Source organism: Haliotis asinina, chromosome 9 (assembly GCF_037392515.1).
Source record: "Haliotis asinina isolate JCU_RB_2024 chromosome 9, JCU_Hal_asi_v2, whole genome shotgun sequence".
In the NCBI taxonomy this organism is placed as follows: Eukaryota; Metazoa; Mollusca; class Gastropoda; order Lepetellida; family Haliotidae; genus Haliotis; species Haliotis asinina.
Genome location: NC_090288.1, coordinates 3,553,759 through 3,581,341, shown reverse-complemented (window position 1 = coordinate 3,581,341; position 27,583 = coordinate 3,553,759). Strand labels below are relative to the sequence as shown.

Sequence of the window (27,583 nt, the reverse complement as noted above, 5' to 3'; positions counted from 1 at the left end):
CATAACAGGTCAATACACAATAGCTGTGTAGAAGTCTTTATTTTCAACAAACTTCTGTTTCATAGAATGAAGTTCATGTTTTACAGTCAAAATATTAAATGTACATGTATTATCAGCTCTGTAGATAATGGATCGATATGATAATGTATCAAAATAATACTCTCCACGCATCATGGACATGCCACAAAATACCATTCATTCATCTTCTCCACCATACACAAAACCAAGATATTACAGTGCAGTGCTATGATACAATATACGAGAGCAGACACTACTATGTAAAAGAAATCAGGACATTCATGGATAATTTGCAACAAAGAATCTTACAAATTTTTTCAGTTGGTTTAGAAGAAAGAAAAAAGAATATGTGACACGTTTTGTGGATAACAACTTTGTTTCATGCTCTATACATTTCAGAGCTAATGCTTGCAAGAATCAGCAACGAAATCTTGTGTAAAGAATACAAAGAAGTTGTTATCCATCAAACATTCCATGTATTCTTTTCATCAAACTTCTAAATGTCTTCCAAGATATTTTTTTTTCCTTCAAAATCTTAAATAGGTAAAATATTTTAATGACTTTTGACTATTTGTGTTAGCTGATTAGCTAGGTGAAAGAAAAACAAACTGGATATATTATCACCTCTGAAAAAAATGTTGAATAATACATAAAAATGTTTGTTGTTATAAAGAAAAACAAACAATTATCTTGCTTTGTGGATCTGCTGGTCATATTTTTTCAAGAACATAACAAAAAAACAATCCTAAAATTTTTGTTGGCCAAAAATGTAAACTAACAAGAGTTCTTTCTTACACTGTATTTTGGCCCATATACATTGTATACTCATAAATTGCAAAAAGTACTTTTTTGTTTTTCCCTCCTGCCTTTAGTTTTTCCAAGGGCAAAAATCTGTAAAGCGAGAAATAGTGAGTGAGTCAGTGAGTTCAGTTTCACGCCTCTTTTAGCAATATTCCAGCGATATCATGACAGGGGACACCAGAAAATGGGCTTCAAACATTGTGCCCATGTGAAAACAAGTAATAAAATTGGTGTGGCCTACAACTCACAACCCAGTCAACAACATTTCAATCAAAACCAAACAAAATGATCTGTAAGATGAGAGAAGGTGTGTTGTAATCAACAGGCTGAACAATCTTAAATGGGATTGCATCCCGAAAAGTTTCTCAACCATTCCCTGTACGCATACTCCTGATCATATAAACAAGTCAACTGTCTCTTTCTAAGTACCCAACTTGTACAAAATGTGTGACGTGACTTGCTGACAAGAACCACCGCTTTAACTAAATTCACGTTCATTCAATATCTTTCAAATTCAGTCATGTCATTTCACAGTCTGCTCACCAAACAGATTTACCTAGATCATAAATAGAAACAACTCATTCTGCCTCATTCCATAATGCTATAACAATTTAAATGGATCTCCTTGTAGACATGATTGTGAACAAGAAGGTTTTATCCCATTTTTAGCCACATTCCAGCAACATAAACATATTCCCTTCATGTGTTGTACCCACGTACCCCCGTGGGGAAATTGGAGCCACAGACTACCATATCTTGCTGCGTATAGTGCAAGCCAAAGTATACAGCGACCAATCTACAAGCTTTAAGATCAATCCTAATTCATTAAACATGTAACAGCTAATTTGAGATGACCTCACATTCTGTCTCTCTTTTGATACAGATTGGAATCACTTTGTAAAATATTTTGCGCATATGAAAAAATTGTATTGAAGTATTTGCCTTATACACAGCAGTATACGGTAAGTATTAACAATATCACAGGGAGACAGCACATGGAAACACCATAAATAACCCTTTCACAAATGCCTGTAACTGAGTGAATCTAGTTTTATGCTGCTTTTAGCAATGTTCCAGCAATATCACCGCAACGACACCAGAAATGGGCTTCACACATTTTTACCCATGAGGGGAATTGAACCCAGGTCTTCGGCATGACAAACAAACGCTTTAACCACTAGGATACCCCAGCACCCACAAATGCCTGTTGGTATACTGTATGGAGCAAGTAAGGCTGGCCAAAATGATTGATAATCAGAAATATTGTCAGTAGGAAAACTTATTAATGATAATCAACATGAAAAATGTGATGTCAATATCGCACATTAGCCTTTGTGACAGAAAAAATGTTTCAACTTTCTCACACAAGATACATATTTAGTACTCTATTCATGACCTGCTTATTAATTATGTTCATGACGCTGTCTCGTTAATACTCCATGTTGAAACATGTCACAACTCACAGTGGTGCAAGATATATTCATTTCTGTCAGACATTTTCTGCGGTCATACTCAAAGTTAATCTTTAATATTTATTGATAATCGATCAATATTTGGTTAACGAATATCAATCTCTATGATCTGTATCGAGAGCTAGTCCTTAGAGGAAGTCAAGGGAAGTTAATCGTAAGGACACAGTTAAATCTGTGACAGTCACATGACAGTCACATGACAGACATATGACAATCACATGACAGGCACAGTTGTGAGCATGGCATGAATGATAGCCCTGAGATGTGAGAAGTAGGAACTGGCATACAGGACAACACACGTCTCTTGCTCTCCACAGCATCAAAACAAATAGTTCAGAAACTGCATCGCCTTCTCGAAACCCAGGAAACACATCTGAAATAAAAAGGTTTCGGTATCAGAATTGTAATTTTCTGAATAAAATTGATATTTTATACTTATCCTGACTCATGCTTATTGCTTATCTCCTCTTCCCTGGTGAAGGTAATGGAATACCTGAAATCCCTTTGAAGTTCCCTTCTAAAAGAAGCGGACGTAAAATACACTCACGCATAAGTAGCCTCCCCTTTTCCTGCGCAAACAGTCAGCTGACCGACCATGCTTGTTACTCTCTCCTTGTAAATCGCCTGACACGAGAATTATAGGAATATAGCGTGCCTGTGAGGGTTGGTTGGGAGGGCTTTCGTCATTAGTCAGGATAAGTATAATATATCAATTTTATTCAGAAAATTACATATTTTTCCTTATCCTGACTTAATTGCTTACAGAATCCGATGCAAACTACGGTGGATCAGGCCAGGCTGGATTCTGCTGGATGTCAAAATTACATCCAATAATTTCCCCCCCAACAGGAACTTGTAACAGCGATAATTCGGTCCTGCTCTTCTAATATTCGATGTAGATTCTGGGGGATCACATCCAGTTGAACTTGTCTTCAGCAGAAGGCTTTGTTGACTGGAATGTGGTGACATCGAAAGTAACTAGCGTCCTGCTAGTTTTTGATGTAACTAAATATCAAGATATTGTAATCAAGACTAGTTGCGACCCCTCTTCATGTACAAGTATCTTCATTACGAGTAAAGGGTCATAATCACTCATGCTAGTCTCTTTAAGATGTGCACATGGACTTTCCACCATTATACTCTGCAGAGCATCTGACTTCCACAAGTCACGTGATAAAAAGGATGAATAAACTCAGCGCCTTTGGAGAACCGCTAGTTGCTGAGCAATGACAAGAGGCCCAACTGATGAATGCCATTATAGTTGATAGCGAGCAATTCCCATGTCGCTAGCGAGCAATTCCCATAGCGCTAGTGAAGAGGCCAAGGCTCTGACTCCAATCCTGCTGCTTTATAGGCTCTCAATATAACAGCTCTGATCTACACTGAGATAGTGTTACTTCCTTTACTTAGGTGTCTCAATGGATATAGGGATAAACAGGGGTTTGAAACGTTTCCTTCTAGACTTGGTATGTGCGATGTATATCTTAAATGCTCTGACTGGACACAACGATAAATCTTGAGCATCATGAGGTCCCAGGATTGAAGATAGTGCCAGTATGTGGAATTGTCTATCCAGTTGATTTTTTTAAATAAAATCCCATCGTAGATCCAGATGATCTGTCTGCTGATGACTTGCATCAAAGCTCATGCGTTTCAAATCTAGTGCATGAATTTGTGACATGCGTGCAGCTGTAGCTAAGGCAAATAAAAATAGCGTCTTCTGAGTTGGCAGATCAAATGAGGTCCGATCAAGCGATATGTACGCATCACTTGTGAGATGCTGAAGTACGATGTTTAAATCCCATGCTGGAGCACTAAATCTACGCAGCGTAGTAAGGCAAGTAGCTTGGGTACTTAAGTCAGCTTGGTTCCCGTTTCCATGGTGACGACAGAGATGCGAACTGCCAAGTATGTAGATGATGTAGAGCCTCTTTCAGACCTTGGGAATGTTGTAAGTGACATAAATATTCTGCTATCTGCGGATATGTTGCCTTCAGCTGTCTCAGTAGTCATGAGGTCCAAGTATTGCAGACAAGGCCGGTATGCGTAAGTGTCTGTCCTGTTGACCTGGCAGCTGTCTGATTTTCTCGATGACTCTTGGTAGCAGCACTAGAGGGGGAAACACAAATGCGTCCTTCCCACGAGATGCTGAGAACGACTGATGCCCAAGTTAACGGATCTGGTACCGGTGACACAAAGGTTGCTGTCTCTTAGTTGAACCTTGTTGCAAATAAGTCTATTTGCACTGATCTGAACCTCTGGCTGATCAGTTGAAATGTCTCTCGATGCAGCATGTGATCTGTTGGTGATGGACGAACAGGACGAGATAAGGTGTCTGCAGGCTCCTGGTATGCTTTTATTTGGAGATTCAGACTGTCAACCACGTTGGAGAGTAGAAAAGTTAGGTGTACTAGAGATGGAGGTCTCGTTGACCCTTGTTTACGTAGAAGGCTACTGTTGAGTTGACCATGTGGATCTCAAGTAGCTTGAACTTTGACCCACTAATCCTCTGGGACAGCAATGTATTTCAACGTAGTGATGAATGAAATCCCAAGGAATTTAGATTCCCAAGTCATCCGAGCTGTGTTAGTAGCCTGATAGTGAAGTCCAACTGTTGACTTCTCTGATGAACTTGTATGCCTTGAAGATGCATCATTCTTCGTCACCAGATCATCAACACTGTTCATTATGAACGAGTTGACATTCCAAGGAAGTCTGTTTATACGAGGGTTGGCTGAAAAGTTCTCAGCCTGAGTGGTTTTTCCCCACCAGGTAGAGACAGGTGTTTGCCACCAATGAGGACAATCATTTAGTGAATCATAGACACAAGAACTACAAATGTACTAATAGTTTTATCTCAACTACAGCTTTTTTGGTAAACCTACCCTCTGAAATCATTAGAAATGGACAAAACTGAATACAGGGCAGTCATGAAGTACTTGCAAAAGAAAGGGATGTCCCCAACACAGATACATGCTGACATGGTCTCCACTCTAGGGGATGATGCTCCTTCATTTTCCACTGTAAAGAAGTGGGCTGCAGAATTTAAGCATGGCAGACAAAGCCTTGATGATGACCCACGCTCAGGAAGGCCTTCAACAGCAACCACTCCAGAAAACATCACGCGAGTGCTCGATATGTTGATGGATGATCGACGATTGACTACTCACCATATTGCTAGTGTAGTGGGCATCTCTCATGAGAGGGTTGAGCATATTATCACCAACGAATTAGGAATGACTAAAGTTTCTGCAAAATGGGTGCCAAAGCTCTTGACAGCAGAACAGAAACGTGTCAGGTTCCAGACGTCCCTTGACAATTTGCGTCAATTTGAAGCAGATCCCGATGTTTTTGTGGCACGATTTGTAACCATGGATGAGACCTGGATACATCACTTTCAACCAGAAACAAAACTACAGTCAAAACAGTGGCAGTATCCTGATTCACCAGCTCCGAAGAGAGCCAAGTCTGTTCCTTCAGCTGGAAAGGTGATGGCATCAGTCTTTTGTGATTCCAGGGATATTCTGCTCATTGATTATCTTGAAAAAGGTCAAACTATCAACGGCAGATACTATGCTGATCTACTGAACCAGTTGCGAGAAGCAATCAAAGCCAAACGACGAGGGATGATCGTTAAAGGTGTCCTCTTCCACCAAGACAATGCGCCTGTTCACAAATCGGTGGTGGCCATGTCAACAATCCACGATTGTGGCTTTGAACTCATTGACCATCCTCCTTATTCACCTGATTTGGCTCCTTCTGACCTCCACCTGTTCCCCAAAATGAAAAAGGAACTCGACGGTCGCCATTTTGCAAGTAATGATGACGTCATTTCCGCTGTGACTGATTTTGTTAGGGTAGCTGAAGATTTCTTCCTGACCGGGATTCGGGCCTTACAGCATCGCTGGCAAAAGTGTGTGAACTTGAAAGGGGACTATGTAGAAAAATAAATTACAAACGTGGACTTTGTAACTTTTTTTCACAGTGAGGCTTAGAACTTTTCAGCCAAACCTCGTAGCTGGCTGGCTGTCATTCATTGCTGCAAGCCTCCTGATTGGCGGCGTTGAGTCTGCTGTTAGATCTCTATGCCACCTGAAGAATCAAATGATGCTATAGACTGCTAATCTAGTGTGTAAACAACATCTTTCCCTCGTTGAAAGACTGTAAGTCGAACTAGATGCCTTCTTGACACACTGGAATAATAACCTTACATTCTGCGCAGGGTGTTGTCTCTTGGGGACCAATCAGATTGTAATGTCTCTGGGTTTTTTAGCAGGGCGTGGTCTCTCGGGGACTAATCAGATTGTAGACGTGACGTCACCGGCTTTCTTTGAAGGGCGTTGTCTCTTGGGGGCCAATCAGATTGTAGACGTGACATCACCGATGTTGCAGACAACTGATCATCATGAAATCTTGTGCAAACGGTGATACCCTTGCTACCATTAAGGCTTGTCTGTAACCATGCTGCTTGGCGAGCACGTGTCTAGGTGAGTAAAGATAATACCGTCATATCTTGTGATCAGAGGTGTAGTTTGCAGTGGTTTGTTGCAATCGTCTCGAAGAATTTTCGTGACGTATTCATCGTTGAGAATTCCCCACTTCTTTGAGTCGAGTTGAAGACATTCACCCACTGGAGACGGTTGTAACGAGTGTAATCTCCTGGACACCCCGGTATCTTCTTATCTCTTGCTCTCATGACACTGGAGAACTTGGACTTGTTAGTGTAATGTTGACTTGTCTGCTTGAGCACCGTTGTCAAGGTGTCGATGGACTTGATCATCATGACTTCTCTAACATCTTGACCAGTCATCCTTGCTAACTCTTCAATCTTGTCTAGGAAGTAGATTCAGTTCCGCAGTAGTTGAGACGAGGTGTTTGGATGTAAACTGCTTATCCTTCTTCTGAGTGACGAAAGTTGACTGGATCATTCACTCTTCCTCACTCGCAGGATTGCTGAACTTGAGATGAAAGTCTTGTTGCCAGCTCTAAATTGAGCCAGTCTATCTTGTAAGATCTGTTGCGGGGACTGCTGATGATCTTGTATGCCCCATCTACATCTGGTGCTCTAATGGAGGGCTCTACATGGCGAAGAGGGAAAAGATGAGCGTTGAAAGGTGGTATATGTTGTTGTTGAAACTTGGATGCTGACTTGAATGCCAAAGATAACTTCTCAGAAATCGTAGATATCGGAGCTATCGCCAGAAACATCAACGCATGTCTTCCTTCTTCATCCTTATAAGAGTTAGTTTTGTTGGAGTCCTTGGATGGTGAGACTAAGTCCAGACCATTAATGATCCACGATGTGACTTCCAAGTCTGAAAAGAAGGCTTCCTCTGGAGATGACGATCGGTAATATCTGTCTTCATCTTTCCATGAGTGCGACGTATTCGATGGACGCTGACGATCCTTCTTATGTGAGTCCAGGTCTGAAAGGGATGACGAGTGCTGATGGCGCCTTCGACGAGCTGGGGAGACTGATGAAGATCTTCTTCACTGACGAGTAGACCTGTGAGTGCACTCACCCACGTGAGCTTCCTCATTCACGCGGGTGTAGTCACTCACGTGAGGACACTCACCCGTGCAGGTGCACTCACTCAACGTAGGTGGTTCTCTCTCTCCAGACTGTGAGGGGATGACACGGATGACGGTGACGATCTTCCTGAGCAGGTGCATGCATATGCCTCCTCTTCATCCTCTGGAGTGAGTGCAGATCTAGTTGAGTGCTAACATGGAGCGAGCAGCAGTCAATTTCTTCTGTGTTCTTTCTTAGGTGTCTGTGTCAAATGGCTGCGTTGAGTGCAGTCATGACTGACTCCTAGAGATGTCTGCTGTGATGACCGAGGTTGCTGACGAAGTCTGCGTGGTGACTAAGTCTACGTTGTCGGTGATCATGTACTTGTGGCCTATCTAGGAGCAGCTGTCGACAAAGTTGAAGATTGTAGTCTTCGTTCTTCTTCAACATGACCTTTCCCAACTCACGTTGCATGAAGGCATCTGCATCGACCAGCTGCGTTGATTGCAGTGACGGCTGACTCATAGATATCTACTGCAATGACCAAGGCTGCTGACAAAGTCTACGTTGTCTGACGATCCGGAGTTGTCTATGCTGGTTGACATTCTGCTCGAAGTGTAGCAACAACGGCGGCTCATCGTACATATGTCGTTCCTGTAGAGGGTCGATCTTGTCACCACAGAACTTCTTTGTCAAAGAATGTTGATTTTGCAACAACTTTGTCTTCGACGACGATGGTGATCTAGACTTCTTAGGCTACGACGGCCCCGTTCCCGATGAAGTACTTTTCTGTGGTCCAGGGAATGACTCGCTGGACCCAAGTTATAACCCCAGGGACACGTCTGACCCAAAGCTAAATCATCCGATTAGACATGACAAATGAAAGTTGACGTTGCCTGTACCTCGCACGTCTGTGAAAAGAACGAATTTAAACAATAAATTCACAGCAAATAGTGGAAGAACATAAGGGCTTACACGCTGGGTCAACCGCTGACAGCTGTAATTTACACTGTAAAATGATTTCATCGAGACTAAGTCTCGGTTGACGAAATACGTGCTATATCAACACACAATAATTACAAATAAACAAATTGTGATACATATGCATAAACCAAATACTGCATACGACATAAATATAGCTAAAGGACCGAAATAGTTGAAACACTTATCGCAGTAGTGGGGACTCCATTAACTCCAGCTGCCCTTGGGGGGCGATAAGGAGAGAGTGACAAGCATGATTGGTCAGCTGATCGTTTGCGCAGGAAAAGGGAGGCTACGTGTGGGTGAGCGTATTTTACGTCCGCTTCTTTTAGAAGGGAACTTCAAGGGATTTCAGGTGTTCCACTACCTTCACCAGGGAAGAGGAGATAAGCAATAAGCATGAGTCAGGATAAGGAAAAATTGAATGTTATGTTTTAAATAGAAAATAGGCTGTAGAATACCAATAAGGTTATAGATAGATAGACTTTAGCTGTTTGAACCTCCTGTTAGCAAAATCATTGTGAAGGGCAACAGAAATGGGCCTCACACATTTTACCCATGTGATTGGTTGGATGCTTGGTTTGTTAACTCTGTACTAAGCAATATTCCAATATATGTCAGAGGTCTGCAAATAATCGACCTGGGCCAGGCAATCCTAGCATGAGCATCAGTCTAAGCATTTGGGATCACAGACATATGTCAACCAAGTCAGCAAGCCTGACCATCCTATCCTATCAGTTGCCTCTTACAAGCATCAGTTACCCATGTGAAGACTGACACCTACTATCTGGTGTGATGAAAGAATGTTTTAACTACTTGTCTACTTCAACAGATGCTCAAGTTGGAAAAAGTGTGTCTGTTTATTTCTTCATTTAATGAATTGTTGGAAGTCTATTGAAACAACAAATTTCTGTTTGCTACTTAATGTCATATTTAGCACTAGCAATATTCCAGCCACATGACATGAATCATCCCAACTGGACCACACATTCCATTGATTGATCTTAAGAACAAAGTTTGTGTGAACAATGACATATGATCAGCTGAGTCTGACCATGCAATCCACATGGTGTCTAAGTCATCCAATACACATATTGACCGAGTCTAAGCCAGAATCAAGACAGGGAAACTTTGACTTTAGTCAAACATGTGACACTTACAGCATTAGCAGGGAAGGCCCTAATCAAGACTGGGGTGAATCCCCTGTAGAGGGCCAGGGGTCCCTCCTCCTTCATCATGTGACGGAACACATCCCGGATCCCACTGTACATACCATGGGGTGCTGCAGCATAAACAGGTCAGTGAGACTCAATTCAAGCAAAACAATTTCAGAAATATGAACACTTTCCTGATCTCTCCTTCATGCTAACTGCTAATCCCCTCATTCACCTGAAATGTAGAGGAAACTGCCTGCGTTGCGTTCCCCCCAAAATACATAAAAACATTTTATTCAAATGAACTCTTGTCTCAAGCAGAAATACCACGACCACATGATCATACCAGTCGACTTCCTTTCCCTGTTTTTGAGAAAAGTGCAAATACTGAATTATTTTCTCTGCTACAATCCAAGCCATCCCATCTGAGTTAATTGTTTTAATCCAAATATTTTACCCAGATTACATGAGACTACAGATGAATTATCATATCTAATGCTTATTTCCACTACAAAATGTTTTCATAATTCCATGGATGTCATTCCTTAACTGGTTTTTGTATCAATAAATGTACCAAATTTTGTTTGAGTATTTCAATCAATCACACTGTAGATATACATTTGTGCAACATTCACAAATTTGTTGAGGTGAAGAGGTGGTTACACAAATAGTTGCTATCTCAATGACTATGAATACTGCATTGTCGTATTCGTATAAATGGTTATGATACAGATTTTATCATGATACATATTGTACAATACACTATTGACCATGAGATATACTGTTTCCATTCCCATATTTTTATCACAATACTTGGAATGTGAAATTCTTGAAATTATGATCATAAGCCATTGTATGAAAACATCCCTACAATTTTGATCACGGTATGTGTTAAGATTAAGATTATGATTTTACATAATAATGATCAAGATAAACATTGTATAATGACATTATGGCCGTATGGTTTGATGATTATATCAGTTCTTATACCATCAATTTCACTACAATGACATTTGCAACTAGTTCCCATATTCCTGACTTATCACTGAACAACACAGTCATTACACTGAGTGAATGTTTTTCACATAGCTCTTAGCAAATATTCCTGAAATATCACACTGGAGAATATTGTACAAATACTGAGACCAATTTATGAATACTGGTACGACTATATGAATATTGGGACCAATTTGTGAGTGAGTGAGTTTAGTTTTATGTCGCTTTTGGCAATATTTCAGCATTATCTCAGCAAGGGATACTAGAAATGGGCTTCACATATTGTACCAAAGTGGGGAATCAAACACAGGCTGTTGGCACAACAAGCAAATGCTCTAACCACTTGGCTAACCCTTCTAAGATTGGAGATGACAGAAAACTCACCAGTCTGGAACCTGGACTTGAGCACATCTTGTGGCATAGCAACCATCCAGTTGGCGATCCCCGCCATTCCACCAGCCAGCAACAGCCTTGCAGCACCAAGGTCACTAGTCCTGGAGACACAAGCACCTCATATCACTCTATAATACTCAAAACAAGCACAATGTACAGATACTAGTAAGTAGTGTTGGGAATTGGTTGAAATCTCCAAATGCCTGGTTCAATAAAATGAGCAATTATCAAAAAAAAATTATTGGCATCATTTCTCAGATTTACCCTTTCATCATGAACATGAACTGCCTGGTGTCTTCAGGAAATACTGAGTCATTACTTTTCATTAAGTAAAGTGTGTATTCTAAGAACTAAACACAGGCTAGACAACTTTTCAGACATGTTCAATCATCAAGTGTTTCAATGACTCAAACAGTAGTTCCAAATCATTTGTGTTCGATTATGAGAAAATATCATTGATTGCTTGGTAGTTCGGTCACTGCAACCAATCTTTGAGCATTTAATTTATCAGAACACTACCATTAGCAAGGACTAGTTAGGTTAGAGACTTAGGTTTTATGCCAATTTTAACAATACTGCATCAATATCCCAGCGGGAACACCAGAAATGGGCTTTCACAAATTGAACCAATATGGGAAATCAACCCCAGGTCCTCACGATGACAAGCGATCATTTTAACCACTTGGGTATGCAATAAGTTTAATGCTTGCACACTACCTGCCTCTGCCAACTTACGTTTTTCCCTCTGGAGTGAGCACTCGTTTCAGCCATTCGTAGCTCATAAAATACATGCCAGTTGCAGGCACATCCCTGCAGAGTGTGGCAAACGTGCCACGGTACACGCCCCTTATCCCTGACTCCTTGTATAGCTGCCTCATACAGTCAATGGGACCCTTGTACTTGGCCTCACCACCTGCAGCTTGTTGGATCTGTACAATATGGACAATATCAACAGGGATCGAAATAGTGCTTAATGCCATGCCATGACACAGTAATCGAAATGACAGGGCTGAAATATTTTCAGTGTGTCCCTTCGTGACAAAATTAATAAAAATAATTCAACAAATATTACAATATTTTTACATAAGGCCCTCCAAAAATATCTGTTTGGGGCTTAATGGCACCCTTAAAAAAAGCATATTTCTATCCGTGTCAAGTCTCCGTATCAGGCAGCAGGAAAGGAAATTGAAATTTAGAAAATTTGTTTCAGCTATTTGAACATATATGAACAGAGCAGAAAAGCTAAAAAATGAAATCCAGTCAATATAAAGAAACAGACACACTATCAATACTAAAGTAGTTTGACACCAAAGTCTGCAATATACCAGCTATATGACAGCTCTTATGACTAGCATGGTTTATTGAAGATCAATTCTAACCCAAATCTTCATGGGTCTATCAATAATGTAACTAAAAATGTGTACCCAACTCAAAACAATGATTCCCGAAATGGGACATGTCATTGCTAAGGCAGAAGGCAATCTCTTAAAAAGTTACAGCTGTAGCGACACACAACTTTACTTACCTGCAGGAGACACTTGATTCTCTCTCCAGGCGCCATGATGACTGTGGTCATCACGCCAGCTATCATACCAGCATTGAATGTCTGGATATGCCTGTACAAGGAAATGTTCATCAACATATATAGACACACAATTTTCTCTAAAAATAAAAGTAGAATACAATGTCCCTCTCCTGATGAAAGTGTGTGAGTGAGTTTGATTTGGCAATATTCCAGCCATACCACAGCTGGGGACACCAGAAATGGGCTTCACACATTGTGCCCATGTGGGGAAATGAACCCCTGAGCGTGATGAGCAAACACTTTAGCCACTGCGCTATCCCACTACCCCTCTCTTGAACAAAAATCAAGCTGTAGTTCTTAAATTAACTTGTGAATAGGACCATGTTTCACAAAGCTCTCGTAAGCCAAAGATCTTGTAACTTTCCTTGTAACATTTGTACCTCCTATACTGTAACATTGGAAGTATGAATGCTACAAAGAAAGCATTTTATGAGGTTTATGTGAGCTTTGTGAAACAAGTCCCTGGTAAACAAGTAATAACTAATGTTAATATTTCTCCATATTATAAATGATAATAAATAAGTATCAACAAGGTACCTTGTATATTAACACACTTCCTGACAAAATTCAGATGAAAGTGAACTATCAGTATCATATCTCTTGTGCATAGAGTCCAGGTCCCAAATTAGTTGAAGTTAAGCAATATTGGTCAGAGAGAATCTATCAGTGGGTGACTGTGTTTGGCAGTTTGACTCCTGAGAGTTTCTAGGACTTCACTCTTGTCCCACAATAAAGCACTGATGAAACTTGTGCTCTCACCTAAGGTTAGTGAGTTGTTCAAAATTACCTCTGTTCACCCAGTCCTGAATGGGTACCAGGTGGCATAAGATGGTCATATAACTGTTGATTTCCTAGCACCACATAAGCAGCTTGGGTTAACAGCGGTAATATAATAATGACTTCTCTTTACACATAGTGTGTCCTCAACAAGACTGAGCTGCTTTGATGGGGATATTCCATTGCATTACTAACACTAAAACACTGGTCATAGTGTTATAACTGTTGCAGATTTACCTAAAAATATGCAAATTGTCATCAAATTCCTAATTCACAAACATAACGGACTCACGATAGCTGCTCGCCTGGAGTCTTCTGTTGCAAGGTCTTTCCAATGCCATATCCGTAGAAGCATATAGCAAAGATCGGTGCCACGCCTGTAATGGGAGCTGCCATACCTTTATACAGGCCCAGGACGCCCTAGCAACAGACAAAAATGTTACACTCTTGTTCAAATACATGTAGTGGATTTGCCACATAGGGTACAAATTTTATCTGTCCAAATCACCACAAGCCAGACTCTGTATCTACAGGGTTGGCTGGTTAGTACCGTGAAATATTCTAGCTATATGGAAGCAGTCAGTAAAATAATCGAGTCTGAACCAGACAATCCACTGATTGGCTTCATGAGCATCTATCTAATTATTTGCAGTTTGAAAACATAAGTGGAAATTATCTAGGCATCCACAGACAAGTAAGATACCATTATTTGATTGCCCGAACTGGGCAATAAGGCGATGGGATTCTTTTACTCCCGAGTTCCACTTTCTGATAATTCAATTTATATTATCAGAATCCATTTTTACCTGTCATGCATATAAGATGAAATATTTTACATGAAGTGAAACATTTGATCATATTAACATGGCATGGACCCTCCAATACTGGTGTAGATCTTTGTATTTGTCCGACTTCTGTAAATAGCATTAACAAGTCAGTAGCTGGAATATACTGACTACTGAGTCCAAAGTCCAGTCAATGTACATGACACATTGATTTGTTCAAACACAGCCACTGAGAAAACAGTTTACGTCTTAAGAATGTTGCCTACAATAGCCTAAGTAAGACATTTTGTGTAAGATGGAAAGGATATGCTTGATATGGTAAATAATATTTGCTATAAATCAGTTTTGGAAATGGGCCAGATACGTCTTTCCAACATCTGGCAGTACTTAGCATCATTTTTAGAATACCTTATTACATGTCTGATATAGTTATGTTGGCTGTTCATTGATGTTACAAGACTAAACAGAATTTTATTACTGAGCTCCTGAGAAGTGGCTAAAGTTGTTAACTGACCTCCTGCCTAATAGTCTTTAAGGCACAGTCAAATGTACCCTTGTACAAAGGGGACTGTCCTGGCTCTGGTTTTGGCATTGTCTGAAGTCGCACCTGTGAAAAAAGACATGAATTATAATCTGGAGTCTAATCACTGATTTTAATCTGCTTAGGTCTTAAATTGATAATGAGAAAATGTACCACTTTCTGCAATGTCTTATTGTTACAATGTTAATAGTGTCCTACTTGACTTGCTTAGAGACTGATATCAATGTTAAACGATAGCAATATTGCATCCCGTTCATGGTTTGCAGAAACTGCAGACATATATCACATTACTAAATACAGAACACTATTTACAATGAATGTTCGCCACATACAAAAACCCAATAAGTTACATGACGTGTTAAAACAGCCCTTATGACAAGTTTTGTGATAATGTCTCCAAATCCTATTTTCGGTATTGGAAAATGAATAGTATTCTATTGTGGTAAAATCATGACTGCTCCAATAATGTCGATGGAATTGTCGAGTACCAATGCCATAGCGAGCCAGGTGAGTACTAAGTACAAAGTCCAACAGACACACAAATCCATTAATTTGTGACATTTGCACGTACATACCTTGATAGTGTCAAGAGGATGGCCAGTTGCGACACAACATACTCCTCCAACTCCACCTGCGATGAAGTTTTTCACACTTTCCATGTTGTTTTATCTGCACGTCCTACACAGGCCCACACTCACGCAAAATAACGACTGAAACTAGTCGACTGAACTATTTCTCGCTTGCGTCGGCTTTGAAGTAGTAAAGCAAGGCTAGTGAACTTTGGCCCCTCGTTGATTACACAAGTCACGGACGACTGATTCGAGGTTTATGCGTTATGTCCGAACCCGTGTCTTGACCGACGCTGAACCGGTTCTGCTCGCCTGCACCCGTGAGAAAATAAAGGCAGGAAAGGTTTACAGTTATCTGCCCTCGGTAAGAGTTGTCGTTCGTGAGACACAGCGATCAAAACTGGTACTGATAATGGGAAACGTAAACGCACTTCAACTAAATGTTCTATAGACCGATGTCAAGTGCTATTCCATCTGTAAATTTATCTCTTTAATAATTTAGAACATGACGGAGAAACCTACTTTTTATATATACACGCATGCCCCGTTCATATATGCTGCTTTGTTTGTCAGTGTATTCGAAACTTAACATAAGTATAAATTCAGACGATTTTAATATTTGTTCATGAGTCCCAGATGGAATTATATTGAGGTCAATTTTGTCCCCATTTATAGCAATGATGAAATAATATGCTCAATGCTTTTTGCCCCCAAGAACTTTGAGATATACCTTACTTTATAATTCACGCCGTTATTCAGCCAGTCAGTTTCACATAATATTTTAAAATAACCAGGGCTATAAAAATGTTATAGCCATACAAGGAGCATCAGTGGAACAACCTATGATATTACCAAGTCAGGAACAGTAACTTTCCACTTGTGAGGAATCCACACGCACCACTTACACGCCATACAACGAGTAACACACGACCCACTTAACACGACAGCTGACCCTTAAGTGTCGTCTTGTAGAATTGTGTCACCGGCAAAAATGACCTATAAATCCCTTGGTTAAGGAAGGGCTTTGGGCATCAAAAACTATTTAACTCAAATATGGATAATCACCTACATCAAGAACAGTAATGTTCCAAATTCTTTAACAACTGAAAATACTGTAGTATACTATTATAGTTACAGCAGGATAAATTTAAGGAGCTGGGTTTGATAGATTTTAGTGAGAATCATATGATCTTATCTGTGTTCTTATCTGAATGTTGGATGAATAAATACGTGTGAACTTCTTGAGGGAACATTTCTTGGGTCCATTTCAGGTGATGATGTAATGGTAGGACTCCATGTAGGCTACAAAAGGGGCATATGATTGCCTTAAAGTCACCATGAGAAAGATGTATGTATGTATGTATGTATATTTACATATATACATATATATAGACACAGAGAGAGAGAGAGAGAGAGAGAGAGAGAGAGAGAGAGAGAGAGAGAGAGAGAGCGAGAGCGGGAGGGGCGATTGGATACTTTCTACAAACATAATTGCCCTTTAGTATGTAAAAATGTACGGACTACGTAAATACATACAAATTAACATTTACATTTTATTACCATAAACAATATTTGGTGACAATGGTGTTTACAAGAACTGTTCATTAATACAATGCTTGGTGGTTCATGCTTAATGGAACGTCATTATTGACTTGTGTCATTCCACATTGGTTAAACATAAAGGCAGCTATAGGCTCCAATGTCAGCTGATGTTAATTCTCCTCACTGTAATTCTTGATGACCTTGTCAAAGTTGCTGATGCATGTAGTGTCCTAGACAGATCGTGTATATATACCAGTGCCTCTCTATACAGACGATACACGTATACATGCGTCTCGCTGTAAAGATAATGCACACATGTGTCTCTCTTCACACACACCATGTGTTTCCAAATAAATCTTTTAACATAAGCATTTTGTAATCTCTCAATAAGGAATGTATGTGGAGACGTTTCTCTGTAAATGCCGACAACCAGTGTAACAAAGTCTCTCATTTCAGAATTGTACCTGCCTCTATCCATCCATCCACCCATCCATAGGTGTACGCACGCACACATACACGACCCGTGACGATCTGGGTTAGAATATGTCTTGTAGGTGATCGACTCAAATTGCACACGCATACACACACACACGCACGCACGCACACACACACACACACACACACACACACACACACACACACATAACGCTATACCTTGAATGCTTAAGATTACCCAATGAATATGTGCAGATATACATCGTTTCTGTATGGATGTGTATAGTTATTGTACACACAGACACAGATTTGGAGGGACTCGCACATGCATATTCCGTGAGGGTCCATATTAATTCTTTAGTTGCTGTTATTTATGTAAGAGTGGATGGCAGGAGATACGTCGTAACAGGTCAAGGCTGTAGTGAACCTAATTCCTCACATGAAGGTCAAGCAGCCCCGGAGATTAGGTATAACGTTATGTATAAGCCCTCCGTCAATGACATCAAAAAGACTCATTACATTGCATCCAGAGATCGCTAATAGGCGGTGTCTCGCAAGTGAATATACTCGTGTGTGTTCATCCACGCCCTTTGGGATAAACTTATAAAATGAAAAAAGGGAAGGAAGGTTATAGGCGTACTTATCGCCATGTGCGTGCGTGCGTGCGTGCTCAGGGGTGTGCATCTCCCGGCCATGTGAAGCGATCCACGTTTCAGTGTGGACCACTGTGACTGTTGAAAAACGTTAGGAAAACCACAAACTTCGGGTCAAGTGTCAGGCGCCGCAGCCTCCGACGACGACAATGATCTCCGTCGTGACGGCCCGCCAGGCCATTTAGCGTTAGGTCGAAAGTATGAGGTGCGTTCACGTATTTGAATGTGTAGTGTTGCAATGTGCTGTAAGTCTTGAAACTCACAAAAGCGCACCTGTAACTGGCAAGATATACTATGTATCAAAAATCCCCAAATCCAGGTGTAACCTTGTATACATAGGTATTCATTAAGCTCCACCCATGACAGTGTTTGTACGGAGACTCTGGTACATGTTGTTACGTATGCTTGGACAACCAAATAACTCTCCCATTGTCGGCATTGAAATAGAAGAAGACTCTTTGGGAAATTTGGTAGTTTGGGAGGAATACTCAAAAACGTGAATACCAACAATGCCGGAGAATGAATGACTGCCACCAATCTGATTGCCACACATTTGCCGAAGAATAATTAGTGTGACTATGAACTACCACTGGCCGCATTCACCTATAACATCTCCTCTTAATATGGCCCGTGAAGATCTGGGGTAGATCAGGTCTACAGCAACCCATACTTGCCATGTAAGACGACTATGCTTGTTGCAAGAGCCGACTAACAGGAACCGGTGGTCAGATGGTATTGTTCCAGTGGCCAGTCCATGAATCTCCAATTAAACGATCTGCACTGCGGGCGTTATTCCTCAGCATGAAGCGTGAGATTGCACCTTGTGAGAAGAATTAGGACTCAGTTATCAATGTCTTTGGTCTTTTCAGAACGCTTTTCCTGTTCCAGATCGTGGGAGGCCGATCCTTCACTTCGCAGGTGACCATGTGCTTCCCCTCGTCGACCCTGTAGCCAATGTTTACCCACCACCAATGTTGTTAGAGAGGGTTTCAGCGTCATGCATGTCAGCTGTTTGCCATCATGTACTTTGATAAAATCTTCCTCTTGCCATGCCATAAAATATTTGTTATAGAACCCTACCTTTCAAATCACTTCAAAGTCATGCACAGCTTCGAGATTTTATACAAGAATGTGTTTTACACATGAATTCCAGTACCTAAAGGTATGATCAAGTGTTTGGATTAGAACTTTTTAAACTGACTTTTGATTCCAGTGGTGTTAATAAATGCTCATATGTATATAAGATCTGAACAACAACGGTTTCACACCACCCTGTTTTGTTTGAGGTGATAATGAACACAACCTTATAAATTTCTTTGTGATGTGTATGTTTAAGATGATGCATGTTTGAACATGTATTTCCACTCAATGTCATGTGACTGCGTAACTTGGACTACTCAGCAAATCAAAGTACTTTGGTGATACTTTGTACCTGCATGGTACAATATAGTTCAGCAAACATTCCCTTTACAAATGTAATCCATAGGCAGTGACCTCTAAAATATGACTTTACAAAAGCAGTCATTACCCAACATGCTCTGAAATATCTCATAAGGAAAATACCCAAAGTTGATTCTCTGCCACATATTTGCAAAACAATTTGTCTTCTGTAATCCATGTTTGTAGTAAGAGGTGATTAACGGAATTGTGTGGTCAGATTCAATGACTTAATTGACACATCCTCATTATATCCCAATTGCTTAGATTGATCGAGTCATGGTGTTGATCACTGGATTGTCTGGTCCAGACTGTTATTTACAAACTCTGTTTCTGGTCTCTCTTCACACAACAGTAAAACAAACAAAACATACAGAATATCAGTTTTAATATACATGAGGGTATAACAAAAACTTTCTCTGGTACAATATTTACAGTTATACATCCTAATATGACTCGCAGAGGCAGCAAAGGATGCACAATGTGATGATAGTGATGAATGTGTGAAAATGATTCAGATACCAGATGTATAGTTGAGTATTTATTTACACATTTGCAGCCTTCACTAACAGACTTGGACCAATTATGTGCCTACTGACAGCAAATACAACATAGTGTATGTGTTGCCATTAGCTTATTACATATGGCATATTTTGAATAAGAACTTGAGTGAAAAAAAATGGACATTGTCACAAACATTGATGTATTTCTTATCAGCACAGACATTTCACATAATTTTTTGTACAAGTCTCAAATTAATTAGTTTCAATCATGTCAACATTTATCTGCATTAAGAAAGACTTGCAGTGAATATTATTCACACACTTTGTGTCTAAGACAACCCAGTATCTATAATCACATGATTCTGTATCTTTTGAACACACATGTACATTCCTATTCAATGTTTCAACTTTTTCCCATATTAGAAACAACAATAAATATATAATCAACACTTCCATTATCATATATGCAGACATCTACCCACATAAGACAAAATGGCGAATTGTCATTCTAGAAGTTTTCTTAACATGATAAACAAATTGTCTGTAAAAGCAGACAAAAATAAAAATCCAACAAATCAATATGGGCGAGTATGAATTTACGTCACAAGGGCAATATTTCAGCTATAATCTGAAGTGCCAAATCAATATCAAACTCTTGCTTGTCATGAAGGCATTTAGCATAAATTAATGGTCCCACTGAAAGTATTGAGCAAAATCATTGACCTATATCAATGTGTTTAATTTGATTTGAAAGACCTGTAACCACATCTGTACAAAATGATAGCTAGGGGAAATGTCCAAATTTGCTTCATATTATTTAATGACTGTCTTGTGAAAAGTTTGTCAGTTTGGAGGAAAAAATTGTGGCTACTAAGTATATAAACTTTGGATCTCGATCACAATGAAGGGATTCTGGCACATCCAATGGGTGAATCTCTGCATGAGTTTATACCTGACCTGACTTCCGGTCCATTTTGGCAAACTGGGGTCTAGTACACACATACATCTCGAGCTTGAATGATGCAAACAGATGAACCAGTATGATGGATAACAATATTTATCACGATATACTCCCACCTTGACATGATGTTTCACAAACAGTAATTCTTCAGCATGAAGTTGATATTAGTACATCCTGTTATCTGTGTCTGGTATAGCAGGATATATTCAACCTAAATCAGGGCTCAGTTCAATGTTTTGATACTTGCATGGGTGCAACCCATTGTTACAATGTGCAACCTTGTTATTACTTGATCTTGCACAGGTGCAAATCAGTTATTGAGTGGGTAGACTTCAGAAAAATTATCTGAACAATTCAAAAGAATACTGTTTTTCATTACACATTGTAATAAAAGCAATGCTCTGGTGGAGCCAGGTTTTTATCTTAGATAGTACCTGGTGGAAGAAGATTAACTTGCATTAAATTAAGCCCTGTAAATGCCTGTAACTTCAGATGGTACATGTGATCGTAAATGTGATTGTAAAAGTTTGCTATGTGATCATACGGGGCCTGTTCAGGCTGACCTTGTGTTTGCATAACCCCTGAACAACTGCACATATTGGAAAATCTACAGCACATTAACCTCTCGTAACAGAGATATGTTCATCAACAGATATTGCCACAAACAATTTCTCTGAAAGTAAATGTTTCTGTCATTGGTTACGTTCAGATCTGTATCACACTATGAATGTGAAATATTCTACCCAAATGAAATGTCATTGTCAAGGACATGGCTCCCACTGGTTGCATTAAGAATACAAAAATATTTTTGTGAATTTATTGACGGTTGTTAATCAGCATATTTAAATCCTTTCTTCTTCAAATCCGCTTTGGCTTCCTTTATTTGCTGCAAAAAACAAACAAAACTGTATATTGGAATTGATAAAACAATAGACGACCATTGGTAAGAAAATTTGGTTAAAACCTGAAAGACAACTACTAGCAGATAGTCAGTGTGTACACCACAAAAATCTTAAATATAGCGCGATAAACAAACAAATATGACAAGAAATATTTCTGTGGAATACATTATAAATTATCAGTAGTCACTGTAGCGTCAGTCACAGGTAGACAATCATATACCACTAAATCTTTTAGTACATGGGATTATCATAATGTATAGGCAGGTGTCTTGGAAATCTCTTTATTATCATCGTCTACAGTGTGTAACTGGGATTAACAAATGTTCTCTTTCATGTGTGTCCTTGATAGCGAAAAAGATTATGTTCAGGTTTATGGTTTTCAGGTGAAATTTGAGTAAGGAAGAAATACTTCTTAAGTGAGTAATACTGGCACATCAAACTTCAAGCTGTGAAGATGCAGTTGGAATTGATCTTTAGTAACCATGCTTTTCGTAAACAGCGACTAACGGGATTGGGTGGTCAGGCTCGCTGACGTTCCCAAATGTGCAGATCGATGTGCATGCTGTTGATCACTGGATTGTCTGGTCCAGACTCAATTATTTCCAGATGGCCACCATATAGCTGGAATATTGCTAAGTGCAGTGTAAAATTAAACTCACAGACATCAAGCGTTAGTACTATATAATGATTTATTTCATTATTCAAATCAAGGAATCTTGTGTTTCCATCAACCTCCACACTGGAGCCAAATCTACCACATTGTTAACAAGAAACCCTCACTGGCTATAATTCCTAACTAGAATCATATTTACCCTTTTTAGTTCTTCTGATGCATCCACACAGTCATTAAACGTTGCCACCCTATATCCCACCACAGCCAAAGAGTAACACTGAAATGACAAGAGATTATCATTGCTACTTACAACAAAATATTTACAATCACAAGTTTAATTTTATCTACTGTTTGAGAACAAAAACAACATTTCTATCATTATTTCAACATGGGCACTATAATTTAATCAATGTCAGTACTTACCGAACTGTTAACAATGTAAAGAACTCATTATTACATTTAGCAAATTTCTTATTTTCCTGAAAATTTTTTTTGTGAGATAAGTATACTAGCTATCCGAGTCAATACAACATTGTTCAGCTTTGAAGTGTATAAATATTGTGACACCTCATCACACCTGAAGATAAAATACCATACATTTTGCAGATAATGAATTTTATATAACACTGGGGATAAATATACTTGTATACTTACAGCAAAACACATCAACAGATATAGGGGCATCTGAAAGATATAATGAATTTGATTTAATACTGCCTTAAGCGGCCTTCAAATGGTAAACTACATGTTGTCAAACTTGAGTTTGAGAGTGTGAACTTTCCAACAACTCGCCACCAACACCAATTTCAGTGTTGTCAAACTGTTGTTTAAATAGAGGATAGGTCTCTATTTTCAACAACTTTCCATCAAAAGTTTGGAGTTGTCAAACTTGAGTTTGATGTCTGTGGTCAAACTTGTGTTGTTCAGAAACAACCAATCTGTCGACGAAATTGTCACCTAAATGTACTGATATAGCCATAATGTTCACATGACACGAAAGTTTGGCAACACATCTTGGACGTGTGAAAGTGCGAGTTTGACAGCTTTTAAAATTTCAACAACATGTGTTGTTAAACTTAAGTTTGTTGTGTGATGGATTGTTTACACAGAATTTCAGTCGTATGGAAAACAGGTCAAATTAGAGATGACAATCATCACTGGCAAGCATTTCAAAGGGACACAACTCTACATGGTTAATTTCAAATGACACACCATTGTGCTAAGAGTTGGGTTTAAATCCACTTTAAGTTTTTCATTTACATCATGTGATAGCACCTTGATGTGGGAAGACAGATGAAGTGATAGAGGTCTTAAATGTTTTGGACTTTGGTGAAATTGGGTATTAGGCTCGATAATGTTGATCAGGCTTTAAACAGTATTTCAGAGTCTTGACTAAAACAACAGATTCTCCATACCACTTGTACAACCTCCATGCAGTTTCCTGGCATATCAAGCTTCACGTAGCCAAAGACTATGCTGAACCATACTGACATCAGCAGGCTGATGCCAATGAGCCACTGGAACAATTTGGGAACCTGAATTCCAAGAAAAAAAACCCATATAGACATAATGACATAAAGATGGTAAAGTAAAACAAATTATGCTATTATCTTTGTTAGATCAAAGATGCCTTCTACCAAAGGCAGCTTTACATTGACAAATTCACTAAATTTCTGAATTGACAAAGTCACTTTGGCTTAAATATTTGATTTATCAAAATATATGCTAAATGAGGAAACTTTATCTTAAATGTACTAGTTCATCATGCACAAAATCTGCTCTGTTTCATGAAATATCCATGAAACATACCATAAGAGTTGTTGGTGAATTTTTAAAAACACAGAGCTAGTAATCACCAAAGTATTTTTATGTGAGATATTAACTTTGGACTTATTTCTTCTCCATTTTTTTCATGAAAACATTTAATCAGGCAAATAAGAAAAAAACAAGCCTGAGACTGATTCACCAAACCTTTGGTTTGTATGAGGGAGTGAATGCTATTTCATGCCATTGTCAGTGATGCAAAGTGTGTAGCAATATCATGCACAACTTATTTACGACACAGAAACTGTTCAGGATTTTAGCCTCTAGTCTGATAGTCTGAGTCTATCTTTTCTCCTGGACTACACAGATCATAATATTCAAGTCAATTTATGTGTCTGGATGTATCCTACAGGTTAACATGGGCCCTACTTAGACACCATAGAATGACTTAAAACTGAAATCCAGGTTCCAGGCAGGATAACCACAAGTACAATGATTTAACGTCTCTCCGTATTTCACAGCTGAGAATTACCCCTTCACCTTCCACTCTCCATACTTACTCCAATGCTATAAAACCATGCGTTTATGTCAGCACAAGCAGTGATGACCTATTGTACATTTCAATGAAAGGGATGGAGGGGAGGGGAACAATCTAACAAGCATCAAGACTGCCTTGTCACTACATGCCTCACTTGAGGAAAAGGGAATTCTAACACCATACATAATTACACTAATGCCATTACTAACAAACATTTAAAAATATACTGTTTGATAATTTTGCTCAGACTCATATTTTCTGCAATATTTAAAGACAGTATAACACATTACATCTTATTCAAGAATTTCTTATTTTTGTGTAAACGGGCTTCTAGAGAAGTTTTGAACACCAGGAATATGTACTCCTTATTTTTTTTCAATACAGCAGTACTGGAAAAACTTTAGGCTAAATTGAGAGTACTGAATAGAAATTAATGGAGCATCAGCTATCTTATGTTTCGTTTCATATATGTACCAGAACATAGCTACTCTTGTGTAAACAGGTCCATAAACAATAGAATAATGTTTCTTCATATAAATATGTTTATAAATGATTCCAAGACTGTACATCACTGCTGTGGTGCGTATCTGCTATGTTTTCTGAATTATCTCCTACTGTATGGGGCATATTGTTCATCTGTACATATGCAGATACTGCTCTTGTCTGGAGTCCAGATTAAGTAGAGCTTGAAACTCTCATCTCTCTCTGTCCTCCCTCAAACATAAATATGAGTTTTACAATTATTTTCACATGTTATTTATTCACTGTCATAGACATATCTACACGTTGTTGGAAAATGTTCCTTCTTAATCCGTTTAAAACAAGTAGTCTAATTAACTAGTTTGAAAAGTTGTTTGATAAGATGGCTATGGACCACAGGAAACACTGTGGGCAATATGATAGCCATAAAAAAGATTAACTGATCTTACCCAGGGGGCATTAAAATGGGGAGCCTTGAGCTTAGATTACCTAGTGCAGCTGAGTACATCACATCCATGATATTATCCATGTTGATGCCCCATAAGTTCAGCTTGCATCTATGTCAACATATGGTTGGGTATGTTTCCTGGTGGAAATTGCATAACATTCATTTCTACTTTCAGAGGCGTCAAAGAGATCAGTCCATGCAGGCACTGCTGTTACTATTTGAGAACTACTGGTTATTAATCATTCATAGTAAGTAATGCAATATACAGAGTATTAGGCAATGCTACACAACTTGTTCCCATTTGCCCGACCACTTTTAAATACAGCAATCATATTTGCACTAGAAAATGTATTTCATCTAAACAAACAACAAGGGTGAACAGTCTGTAAAAATGTCTGTGATATCTGCAATTCACTGGGTTGAAGGAGTTACAGTCTGGAAATGGTACATGGCCATGTTTGTGTATTTTGGCTACCTTTCTACTTTTCTATACCTTGGGGTACACACATTTCTGTATTCAAAAACCTAACTGAGGCACACCTCCTAGCACCAGAGACCATATAATAGATGGTCTCTGCTAGCACCCAAAACGACCTTGGGGCCCAGGCAAGGCAAGGGATTTTTTTTTATTGATTGTTGATTAGCAACAGTACAGAAATGTGATTATGTTGGGGGTAAATAAACAGCATAAGGCGGCCATGACAAGCATTGCATCAGACTTGTCAAGAGGCAGTCAGAAAACAAGAGATGTAACTCGGTCCAGATATATAATAATAATATTGCTACGAATTCATGCTACTTGGCATTTGAGTCAACAGAAACTGACCGATTATTCCGGCAATGTCAATCACTTCATACGCACATCCATACCTCGTTCTCATCTTCTAGTATATGATTTGACGTAGCTGAGAGATCGTCTAGATTTGACGTAACCATGAGCCTACTGTTTTACCAGAACATAAACCATAAACCCACAGCCCATCAGTAAATTAACAATATCTGAAAACTGGCATTGCTGAATATCTAAACAAATAGACAGAATTACCATTTTCCTAGGAACAAAAGAACATGCGGTCGGATATTTCAAGAATGTTTGCTCTAAATTCTTTGCCACGCCAGCAGACGAAAAGTGGACACGCACCGGCAAAGGACGTTCTAAAAATCTAACCTTCGCCTGGAATATTTTCATCGGAAATACTTCCAAAACAACTGTATGTACCTACCAAATAGAAATATACATATAATTTGTACATACTTAAAATAACCACATTCAAATATTGTAAAACATATATCTGTGTATTTAAAATAACATTAAATATACATTTTTATTCCGTTTTATTATTTATTTACTTGAACTATTTTCATAAAAAGGGATAATGTCGTTCATCAGAAGTTTGCAATTATTTTCCAAACAAAGTTACGAACAAATAAATAAAATTAAACAAGAACTAATAAATATTTCAGTTCATTCTTCATCAAATATAGAATTTAGTTGATTTTAATACATTAACTGATATTTTGACTAAAAATGTAATACCACAATAAAGGCCCCCTAACATAAAACGTTATGACAAAAGTAGCTAAACGTCTGATTCTCTAAAGGATAAAGAAAATTAACTTTACAGCCTATCGAGACCGTTTTAAGTGTTGATTAGCCCCGGGGAGACCACATTATCGTCATTTCATCTCCCCATGTTGCATACTTTTACGTCGGTCAAAAATC

The 27,583-nt window shown here is 39.0% G+C and overlaps 2 protein-coding genes across 3 annotated transcripts; both read right to left on the bottom strand.

Annotated features, from left to right (window-relative positions):
- Window positions 1-20: 20 nt before the first annotated feature.
- LOC137296296 (mitochondrial carnitine/acylcarnitine carrier protein-like) lies at window positions 21-16,498 on the bottom strand. 2 transcript variants are annotated; one of them, XM_067828062.1, is made up of 9 exons: window positions 16,437-16,498; window positions 15,591-15,896; window positions 14,989-15,081; window positions 13,982-14,109; window positions 12,853-12,943; window positions 12,063-12,256; window positions 11,319-11,428; window positions 9,945-10,066; window positions 21-2,664 (listed from the first exon to the last, which is right to left on the bottom strand). In XM_067828062.1, exons 2-9 carry the CDS (start codon window positions 15,672-15,674, stop codon window positions 2,611-2,613), a joined length of 876 nt encoding a protein of 291 aa, XP_067684163.1. In that variant the 5' UTR covers window positions 15,675-15,896; window positions 16,437-16,498; the 3' UTR covers window positions 21-2,610. The 2 variants fall into 2 exon arrangements, with proteins under 2 accessions (XP_067684163.1, XP_067684162.1); XM_067828061.1 differs by lacking the exon at window positions 16,437-16,498 and having other exon boundaries at window positions 15,591-15,966.
- A 3,524-nt stretch (window positions 16,499-20,022) lies between these two features.
- Window positions 20,023-27,019, bottom strand: LOC137295837 (dolichol-phosphate mannosyltransferase subunit 3-like). The gene is made up of 5 exons (XM_067827394.1): window positions 26,906-27,019; window positions 24,046-24,165; window positions 23,285-23,314; window positions 22,830-22,907; window positions 20,023-22,001 (listed from the first exon to the last, which is right to left on the bottom strand). The coding sequence occupies exons 1-5, from the start codon at window positions 26,906-26,908 to the stop codon at window positions 21,945-21,947; spliced, it is 288 nt and encodes a 95-aa protein (XP_067683495.1). The 5' UTR covers window positions 26,909-27,019; the 3' UTR covers window positions 20,023-21,944.
- Window positions 27,020-27,583: the final 564 nt, after the last annotated feature.